The sequence below is a fragment of the Centroberyx gerrardi genome, chromosome 2 (genome assembly GCF_048128805.1).
Source record: "Centroberyx gerrardi isolate f3 chromosome 2, fCenGer3.hap1.cur.20231027, whole genome shotgun sequence".
In the NCBI taxonomy this organism is placed as follows: Eukaryota; Metazoa; Chordata; class Actinopteri; order Beryciformes; family Berycidae; genus Centroberyx; species Centroberyx gerrardi.
Window position 1 is genome coordinate 24,515,027 of NC_135998.1, and position 10,879 is coordinate 24,525,905.

At 47.8% G+C, this 10,879-nt stretch overlaps 1 protein-coding gene across 3 annotated transcripts; it reads right to left on the minus strand.

The window, feature by feature from the left end:
- Positions 1 to 259: 259 nt before the first annotated feature.
- egfl7 (EGF-like-domain, multiple 7) lies at positions 260 to 10,672 on the minus strand. 3 transcript variants are annotated; one of them, XM_071912053.2, is made up of 9 exons: positions 10,487 to 10,672; positions 5,948 to 6,207; positions 5,162 to 5,284; positions 3,992 to 4,107; positions 3,814 to 3,906; positions 3,457 to 3,693; positions 1,266 to 1,342; positions 653 to 815; positions 260 to 430 (listed from the first exon to the last, which is right to left on the minus strand). In XM_071912053.2, the coding sequence occupies exons 2-9, from the start codon at positions 6,025 to 6,027 to the stop codon at positions 411 to 413; spliced, it is 909 nt and encodes a 302-aa protein (XP_071768154.2). In that variant the 5' UTR covers positions 6,028 to 6,207; positions 10,487 to 10,672; the 3' UTR covers positions 260 to 410. The 3 variants fall into 3 exon arrangements, with proteins under 3 accessions (XP_071768154.2, XP_071768153.2, XP_078145652.1); XM_071912052.2 differs by having other exon boundaries at positions 3,814 to 3,909; XM_078289526.1 differs by lacking the exon at positions 3,457 to 3,693 and having other exon boundaries at positions 3,814 to 3,909.
- Between the last annotated feature and the right edge of the window lie 207 nt (positions 10,673 to 10,879).

Here is a 10,879-nt window from a genome sequence, read left to right on the forward strand (position 1 = left end):
CCATGTCTGCCCCTGGACAGTGTGCAGAGGACACCGCTGCATGGACGCAAAACAAACACAGAAACAAGATACCCAGAGCCAAAGTGGCCAGTTTGACCCTTGACCCTCGGTGGTTTGATTCAGATGTTATAGGGATGGTGTAATAGGGGAATCGCCCCAGCCACAGGTAGTGTTATGAAATACACTGTTTTTACAGTGATTCAAAAAGAAAAGTGAATGAACCTGTAGGGAATTGGGAAAATCACAGATGACTTGTGCGATTATTGAGTGACATTATTACTGCGGCTGTTTCTGCTTTCTGCCATCCTATTCCCACAAACATCAACCACTTGTGGGCATATAATCTTTCTAGCAGGGTTGTGCTGTGAACTTTGGAGATGTCTTGAACTATTGGCAGCCATGTGCTGGGTCTAAGTCTCCTGGCAAGAACCTACAGGGGAGACGGAAGGAAAAAAAACAACAGTTGCTGTAATGTATTTTATATTTATCACAAATTCATCACATACTTTATGGTAGTGATTCTCGAATTGGGTCCTTCAGAGGAACACACAAACTTCCAAAGGTGTTTAACAAAGTGTCTTCCTCTCAGTACTATGATTTTAGCTATGAACAATCAACTTAGGCCTATGTTGGTCAGTCCGTGGTCACTCACATGTGCCGAGGCGCTCCTCCAGGAAACCGATCTGCTCACTCAGGGAGTCGATGCGGTCCAGTTGCTGGAAGGAGTGGGAGAGAAAGGTGGTTTTCTCCGACAAGCCCTCATCCAACGACAGCGGGAAGAGGCTGCTGAAGGGGGCCAGCACCAACTGCAGCTTCTATATGGGAAGGGAAAGAGGGGAAGAAATTCGACTTTTTGAAAAAAAAAAATCACCATTGGCAAATGTCACCACTCAGTCCCATCATCAAAAATCAATATGACCTATAGCACATACAGTAAATCTCACACAACAACAGATCTTCGCTTGCCTCTACTGTATGCTTCACTAGGCACAGGCAGGCGGGATTCTAACGAAAGCCATAAAGATTTTAAAAGGTCGCTATGTGGGCCTGGCATTTCAAAGGATCTTTGGTTTGAGTGTGGCGCTTTGTGTTTGGGAAACGCTGGGGCCTGGGGATTAAATCTTGACTAGTATTTAATATCATACCAGCATACAAGGACCAGAGGTGTTCCTGGTGAGTGCGTCTGGGAGGTATCAGGGTAGGTGGCTTGTTTGTGTGTGTGTGTGTGTGTGTGTGTGTGTGTGTGTGTGTGTGTGTGTGTGTACCTTTTCCAGCAGCTCTACTCTGTTCCTCAGGCTCTGTACCTCCTCAGTCACATTCTCCGCCGTTCCGAACCTTCCACCTGTGGAAAAGATACAGATACAGACACATACATCAGCGTCCCTCTTGAGCTGCGCGCCAATACGGTGGCTCACAACCAAACTGTTGAGTTTGGGGAAAAGGTTGGACCCAGGGAGGAGGGGCGGGAGAGAAGGATTAGGGCACAGATCAAAAGGAGGAATGATGTGGTTAATCCTCAGATTAGATCAAAAGTTTATATCTTCGAAAATTTCCTTTGAGCGTCCTGCCCCGCCATCAATCCCTCTCCCGGAACGATTCATAACCTCTGTGAGGTCGCTCAACTACAAACCAGGAAGAGGGCCGCAGGACTGCGGGGAGGCCGGGGAATTTAGGGCACAGGGGGAAGCTAGTGATAAATCCATAACTTCGTTTTAGCAGAGGACGTGGATGTGGGAACGGCACAAAGACCCATACACAAGCCGAAAGAGAGGTCACTATAAATAGACAAGCAGTCCATCATTCTTCCTCTAAACATGTGTACCCCGCATCGGTTACAGGGAACAGGGGCGGGCTGGCCGTGATCCAGCACGTCACCGAGAAGTGTCTGCGCCCCCCACCCGAGGGACCGTCCCCGCCGGAGCAGGGCTCGGATCAGGGATACGAAATGAGGGAGCCCCGGGTCTCTGGCTGCTGCTGAGGCAGACTGAGAACAGCTCAATCTCTCCCAGATGTGGTCCATTATTGAGACGGGAGGGAGTTGAGAAACAGGGTGAGGAGGAGGAGGAGGAGGAGGAGGAGGAGGAGGGGGAGGGAGGGGGGAGGAAGGGGGGAGCTGGCGATGACCCCCAGCAGACAAGGTTGATGGAGCTGGAATGAGAACGCGAGTCTCCGCCAAGAGCAGAGTGAGAAAGAGAATGAGAAGAAGTAGGGGAAAGTGAAGAGGGAGAGAGAGAGGAAGACGGAGAGACAGAATCAAGTCCAACAGAGCAGCTTGGCAGGGTCAGACGGAGAACTGCTACAGTTTGGCCTGTAGCGGAGCATTTATACCCGTGTTTGTATTCATAATCTCGGTCAACATCCTACTTACGCGTGCATATGCACAAGTTCATGGAATGCGGCCTCAACCAAAACATCTCAGCCGGCCTTGCAGTTTAGCGTCTGGGAGCTGAACATGCTCCCCCAGCTAACCCTCCGTCACTTTCATCAAGTCGGGAGATCTGTCATGCCTGTTGCTTTTTTTCTTCTCCTCATGTATTTTTCTCTCTCTTTCTGCTGATTAGGCAACACGTCCAGGACCCTCATCAATCCATATCATGTGCTCTCATGGGGTTTAACAGTCTCTTTTAGCTGAGCAGATTCATTTTGTGTGAATCACTTGGTCTTAACCCTTTCCTCTGTGCAGAAACCCTGACAGGCAGATAGATAGGAGGAGGCTGGAGTGGAGCCCGACATTATACACACCGACTATTTTTCAGTGCATGTGCATGAGACGACATCCCCTTTAGACATCTGGTATCTCACTGCAACCCCCGCAGATGGACAGGTTTGTAGAAATCACCTAGGTATGTCTTCTGTAAGGTTTCATGTTAACATTCGCTCCTCAGAGTGCACTTAGGCTGACTCAGAATGGGAATTAAAGGGAATTTCCCGGGGTTGACTCCAGGACCTCTAGACAAGGGGGTTATATTATCTTGTTGCTATAGATACGGCAAACACACACACATACGAGAGAGAGAGAGAGAGAGAGAGAGATTGACTTTCTGGTGGTGAGCGATACGCAACAGTTTTAAGAGGAGTAATGGAGTGTGCGGGATAAAAATATGTTTAAGTCTGTGTTAGGCTCTATTACAGTCAGATGTTTGCTTTACTGCGTATTTACACTGCCATCGGTCAGCTCGGTCATTATGAAATCACGCCGTCTGGTCCCATTACATAGGTCCGCACTCCCGCTGCCCAAACCACAAGAGATCTGTTTGGAGTCGGCACCAGTCGCAGTGCATTATTACTCACGGTACGAGTTGAGAGTGGCATAGCGCGTACCAAAAGTAATAATGGACCGCGAAGCTGGCTATGTTCCTTTCTTCTGTACTGCCAAGCGGACACTTTGCTGCGAAACACAAAATTACACACATACATACATACATACACACACACACAAGCGTGCAGCTCATTTACCCGCGTCAGTGGAGGGCTGCCTGTGACCACCCACTGTTGCCTGGCTGCTCTGGGTGGGAGAAGCAGGAGTGTGAGGAGGAGGAGGAGGAGGAGGAGGAGTGGCGGGGGGAGGAAGGCTTTGACAGGAGCGGCCGTCTCCGGCTAGCCCGAAGCCCTCTCGGCACACACACCGATAGCTGCCGGCTGTGTTCACACACTCCTGAGAGCATGGCTGCTGCACGCTGCACTCATCCACATCTGACAGACAGAGGAGACAAGGAAAGGTATTTATGTCTCCACTTGTGTGTGTGTGTGTGTGTGTGTGTGTGTGTGTGTGTGTGTGTGTGTGAATATACACACAGATGCTCACATGTGTACCTGTTTGGCACTGGTGCCCCGTCCAGCCCAGAGGACACGCACAGTGGTTCGGTCTTAAGCAGGTGCCTCCATTCACACAGGCTTGGCCGCACACTGCTGCGAGAGACATTGAGCGTTTGAAAAGCGTGATCACAACACATACACCTAACGCACTTGTAAATATTTGCCTCCGAGCTACCTTGGTTGCAGTTGTGCGAGTGGAGCCTGCGCCACCCCGGGCAGCACTCTGGGTAGGAGGAGTGCGAGCGAGGTGCCGCTCTGCTCACCTGCCGGTACGCCACCCGGTACACAGTCCTGTCCAAACAAAACACAGAGACGCACGGTTAGGGATCGCCTCCGGTCTTTTCCGTGTTCTGTCAGACCGCAAGAATGCTGATGAGAGACCGGGAATTTGCCGGAATACTGAAATGACGGACCACTGACTTCCAAGAGCGTGTAAGAGATGAGGGAGGGAGGGAGGGAGGGAGGGAGGGAAGGACAGGGGATAAGAGGAGATGCAAAGTCAGATCTAGATTCAGGGATTTCACTGGTGACTGCAATCTGCTGAGATAGTTTCTGGTATGTTTTGGGGGGGGGAGATACAGGATGATAAACTGAGGCAAAGGGTGAAACAAAGAGAAAGAGTGAAGAGAGAATGTGTGAGTTATCAGAATCATTATGGGACTAGAGGCCTGTAACTATCAGACTTGTGCCCACTTCATTGGTACATTCTCAGAGCAAAAGAATTAAAAAAAAAAAAAAAAGGGGAAAGTGAAAGCAAGTGAGACTGGACAGGGAAGAGTTAAACAAAGATTGTAATGGAGGGAATGTAAGGGGGGAACGGAGGCAGAAAGAAACAGAGTTGGAGAGAGAACGAGAGCGCGTAAGTATGGAGGGAGAAGTAGTCCAAAATAAACAAGGCCGCGGTCTCTGCGGGCGGGCAGTTCATTTCCCGTAGTTACACAAAGTACTCGATATTTAGATTCCACCCAAATATGTGCCACCATGACCCAGTTCTGTGTGAGTGTGTATTTGCGTGTATGGGAGACAACCATGCTCTATTTGCGACTGCACTCCTAACCCTTTCCCTCCCTGAACATTTTAGGCATTGTTTACCGCCTAATTAAATAAACGTCTTGCGAGGAAACGACGAATTATAGCACTGTTCTAACACTATTGTGTCAGCAAAATAGTCTGAGCTGCACCCCAAGACTGATGGAGTCTTGTTTAGACTGTGCTGTATAGATGTCCGCTGTCTGGCGGACTGTCACACCATACATGGTTCAGCTTGCGCTCTCCTAACCAAAACTGAAGGGATCACATTTCTTCGCTGCTTTTGGAGGAATACGTCGCTGAGAGTGCATCTTACTTGTATGTGCTGCAGAGTCGATGCCCCTGACACAGGGTGATGTAGGGCTTGTGCACCGGCTGGACGTACGACTCTGTTGCCATGACAACGCTGTGACGGATGTCTCGGCCACACACCCTCCTTCTGCAAAGCAAGGCGTGAGATCAATCGTTACCTAACGTGAAAGACAGCGGTTTGGTTCCAAAGAGCTTCTGCCCTGGAAGCTGAATTGACCGGAACTGTGATGGTTTCGGAGTTGACTGCTATTAAACGGGACAGTTTGAGATGTTTAGGCCCTCTGTGATCCTCCCTTCTGGTTCAGAGAGGTTGAAAAACTCCACATTAGGGCCTCAAGGTTTCTGCGTGTCACTGAAAGTTGATGTGTAATTGCTATTGATCGACCCGTGTAATCACTCCTGAATGTGTCAGAGTTAAGAGCTGATCTTTGACCTCTTTGTCTCCACTTGACCTTTCATGCGGGTTGCAGTTTATTTTGGTCTTTGTGCAAATAAACTCTGATTGAAAAGACAAGCCTGCTTGACTCCCCGAGCTGGTGCAAGTCTAATAGACTAGGACAGAGGGGTAGAGCTTTGGTCCCGAGACACTGCAGGGACCACTCTGGATACATTTACAATGGGTGAGAATGTCAAGCCAAAGCAAAGGGGTTTTTAAAACAAACAGGTCTAAAATGACAGCTGAAGTGGAGATCTGCAACTGAAGTCGCTGGACTACGCAGCTACTGAGGGCCAAAGCTGACCAAGTGACAGGCCATAATAAACACAGGAAGAGTATTAAGTGAGCTGTTACCCATGGTGACCAAAGATCTGGGGAGTGCCCGTCACATGAAGGATGAAGAGGGAGGAGGAAAGAAGGAGCATTTGGTACATGTCTTCCTCTTTCCCACGTTCCCTCACTCAGTCTCTCTCTCGCTCTCTCTCGCGCTCTCTCTTCTTTCTGCCAGTTGGACGGAAGAAGAAAGGAGGATGACGGGGAGGGGCCGCGGGTCGTCTCCTTGCACAGACGTGTGTGTTCTTGTGTTTTCCCCCCAGGAGGATGACTCCGGCTACCTGTGGGGAGAGAGATACATGGATGGAGTGAGCTAAAGATGACTTCCGTTGCCGTGCATTAATGCAGAAATGCAGCGTTGTTTTCCCATCTTTCTCGAGCTAAAAAAAATGAGGTGAACGGGAGGCTAAATTCCAAATCCCAAGCATCACACAGAAAGTAATCTCAACAGAAACATGAATGGAATACAGTTCATTCCATTGCAAACACAGGTCAAAGCTTATTTCCTTTGAAGAGGCGGGCCATAAGAGAGATGGGCTGTGCTCTTGTCAGTGTCAGCTGTGTCATGTCTATGAGAACAGACTCTTGGAGGACCTCTGCTACAGTTCAGCCCTTCAGCGGGACATCAGGCCAGAACACGCTCCCCTCTAAAAAAGCATTAGAGCACATTAAAGGTGCAGTGGTGGAAGGTCTGGAGAGAAAACGTTGAACAGAGTCAGAGCCATGTACAGAAGCTCTGTCATGTACCATTACTGGCGGAGGGCAGGTAAGGTAACAGAGTGAAAAAACGGCAGGCCGGGTGCTCTCAACCGCAAAATGAAACTCGGATGTCCTCACGTCGCACGAAGAAAAACTGGCTGAAACTGCAAAACAGTCACATTTGTATGCCAGGAATAAACTTGAGCTGAACAATATGGGGTCTATAAAAAGGAGTGACGTTGTTCTATCTGGTTCTATCTGGTTCAAAATGAATCATTATGATAGTTGCTACTTTCACAGAGATTATCTTTTGTGCTATTCAAATATTCTTTGTTCAAAATGTGACTTATAGTGATCGCTAATACTCTTAAACTCTAGTGGAAACTGCGAAGTCGGCATTTTGAATAGTTTGACATGATCAAACCCCCAATTTTTTTTCTTTAAATAGATCTAAGTGTTTCCTCGGTGAGTGATTTTAAAGATGGAGGATCGTGGGGAACGTAGACTTAGCACTTTCAGGTACTCTGCCTCCTCCCCTCTAAAATGATTTTATGACCAGCAGTAAAGACGCCCTATGTAATGTTTGTGTTTTATGCTCTGCATCTGAGCAGTTTGTTTGTCATCACTATAGGCTTTGATTTGTGTGTGTTTGTGTGTGTGTGTGTGTGTGTGTGTGTGCTTATCTCAGGAGGACCTTGACCATCTATGAGGAGTTAATGTTCCCTACAAAGCAGAAAGCATTGTTGAGACGAAGGTGCTGGACCCCGGCAGTGGCTGGATGATAACCTGCTGTTAGAAAGCCATTTAATCGTTACTTAGACCTCCAGCCAGGGTCAGAGGGAGAGATGGCATCCCTCCACCTGGCAACCGCCAGGGACAAGACACGGGACTGTGGGCCTGGACTGGTTTTAATGGTTCTCCTGCTGAACCTCTGACCCCACCTTCACCTTCGCCCACCCACAGAGAAAGCAAAGGCACCGACACACATGTAAACATGCATGCATCGCATGGGCTCACGTACATACACTCCTGAGTTGGACAAAACTGGCTGAACTCTCACTGACCTGCACAACGGGCTGTGGGACTAACACAAAGGGCAAGGCACAAAGACAAAGAACATGAACTCTCCCTCCTCAGAAATGTTCCCTTATCCCTTTATGCCACATAAGATTATTACATACTGTACAGGATTAAAAGACGTGCTGAGCCATCCTTCTGCCAGAAAGCAGTTGGTGTGAGTCAGGCGACCTTGCAGCAGTTGCAACTTCGCCCTGGGCCGGACCGCTATGGAGAGCATGAGAGCCAGCTTGGAGCCGCTCCTGGTCCGAAGCTAGCCGACAGGGACATTTTTAACAGCGCTGATACTAAGCCCTCGGGAAACCCGTAACGGGGCATTAAAGCCAGCCTGGGGTGATGCTAGGTTATGGGACTAGCCTGCAGGAGAGTATTGAGTTAGCCTGGAGGTGATGCTAAGCCTTGGTTGACAGCTTGCATGTCTCTCTGATCCCCTGCTGGCTCAACGCCCAGAGACAGGACACGCACATCTAACCCTGTGTTCATTCACAAATCACCACAGCTGGTGTGACTCTCAGCACTGCAGGGGGGCACTTTGAAGACAACGTGCGCGCGTGTGCCTGTGTGTGCACATGTTTGAAAATAGAGCATCATCACGTTTGCAGAGAGAGAGGTGCTGAAGCTCAAAGTGTTTATCCAGAAAGTGGATCCAAATAATCCCAAGCCTCAAACAAACCTGTTAAAATCCATTCACACTCAATTTGATGGACCGTACAGTGCAGCCGTGTCACAGACCTTTGGCATGACAGCTTCCCTGCCAAAACACCTGATATGATTTGATAACAGCGCTGTTGATGATCTGGTTGTTGTATCATAAAGTCCTGTAAAGCTATTAGATGGGCTACTGCTACCACTGATGCAAGTCATTCTCCCTTTTGGATGCAAAAAGCACATTGCCAGCGCTATAACACAAGAGATATATACTGTATATAAGACACTGGCATTGCAAAGAATGAATGGGCTGGTATGTGCTCATTTTTAAAAACCCAACTGTTATTCTGATTAGATCACATATTACTCTTACAAATGACTCTTTCATCCATGTATAGAGCTGTTGTGGACTACATTGTATGCAAGTGTTAGAACTAGTATACCAAAAACCTTACTGTGTGGTCAGTACACAGCTGGTGTTACTGATGGACCCTAAAGGCATGTTGACAGACAGGTAGTGGTATGACTTAGAAGGGGTCAATGTGTGTGTGTGTGTGTGTGTGTGTGTGTGCGTGCGTGCTGCCATTTTCATCATGCCGTTTTTTAAAAAAAAGCCACAAACTGAGTCCTAGCCTATTGACACACTAGAGGAAGCTTTAGCAGACACATTTATCACAGTAGCCAAGAGAGGGCGCTGTAAATATCTGGAGATCACAGCAGCACTACCATCATTCACACAGGACACCTCTCTCTCTCTCTCTCTCTCTCTCTCTCTCTCTCTCTCTCTCTCACGCACACTAGATGAATGACTCTATAAATAAAGAAATAAAGGCAATGAAAAATGTCTGCTTCTACATTGAGCACAAAGACAAGCGTAGATGCTGAACTAACGCGATACGGACAACATCCTGAGCGCATGCATGTTTGCAACAAGACTAATAGACTTAAATCGTGCACTTTACAATCACCTTTTCTAAGATTAACCCCGCTGGACAAACACAGCGCTCGGTGTGCGCTGCAAAGCCCGTCGGACAGTCCCGTTGCCTAAATGCCCGGAGCTTGAACAAAGTTAGTCCCGTTATATTCCGCTCGTGAGTAAAGTCTCCCTCTAAGTCCAGTGATAAAAACTCCGCTACTAGTTCAGGTTTCTCCTTGAGCACAAGCCTGTCAGAGAGTGCATGGGGGGTAATGGTAGTACCTCCTCCCACTCCTCCAGCTGGGTGTCCCGCGGCTCAGACGGGCTGGACGGGGGGACACTTGTGTGACGTCAGTGCACTACAGACTACCCAGGCCGTTTTTCCATTGATAACCCACTGATACACTTCCCGAACTGAACTTATCTGGACGGGCTGACTGCGCGGTTGAGAGAAACACATCGAGCCTGGACTTATTTCACGGAGGCAGTTGGCATCATTTGAGGAACACGAGACACGTGACAACCGCAGCAATAGAGGTCCAGACAGAAAAAAATGTTGATTGATAGCCTAATAGATTTAGGATTTATATCTTACTCTTATGACTTTTACTAAATCGTTTGACTATTTTGACTTTTGGCAGCCTAAATCCTCACTGTACGTGCATAAAAAAGCAGGTTTCTGTCAGACATTAGTAACTAATGTCTGACAGAAACACTGTGACCACCAAGTGTTTTGTTCTTTGACCTATACCCTCCTAATCCCCTTCTGGCGTCACGTCCATGGCAAATTGGGATAACGTTTTAAGAGCCTATACATTTAGAAATGAATATTCTTTCAATTAAGCCATGTAAAAAAAAAGACTATTAATGTAGATATATGCTCCATTATTTTCAGATTGTGAAAAAATATTATGGGCCTCTTACAGGCATGAGAGATGTCAGTGCCAGTTCACCAAAATAAAAGCCCACAGCTATAGAATAAACCCACTGAGGTGGTATAACATTGTGAGGCATCCTTATTGATATTTTGACCTGATTTTTATGCTTAAATGTCAAATGTCTCCTAAAGAGGTAGCCATACTTTAGCATATAGGCCTACTGTTCTGCCTATTTATAAGAAGAAAAAAAATAGTGAAATAAAACGACAGGCTGACAAACTACCGACAGTGGAACAGGGAATATTTGCATGATGAGCCTATGAAAATGAGTACATGTCTTACCCTCGAAGTACGGGGTCATCAGGTGCGTCTGTGCGCGCGTGCTGAGCGGAGGCCATGGGCACCAGCCGCGACCGCCGGACCAGTGGATTAGAGGACTCTTCCATGGTAGCAATTTCTTTTAAAGCTCGTCACAAGGTTTATCAGTTACAGCGAGAACTCGCGTTTTAATTCAAGGTGCTGCCTGTGAGTCGGCCGCCGAGAAATGAAATGTCTTTGGGCGTTTTTCAGTTGCTTTTTATGCAGGGCTTCCTGTGGAACGCAGGAATTGGACGGACAATCCCAAACCGGAATTCCTGTGAGTGTTTGGCGCTGATAAAACCCCTCTCCTGCACAAACACTCTCCATCCTGCTCAAACCGCTTTGCGAATCTGATTTTGAAGCATTTTTCTGTCC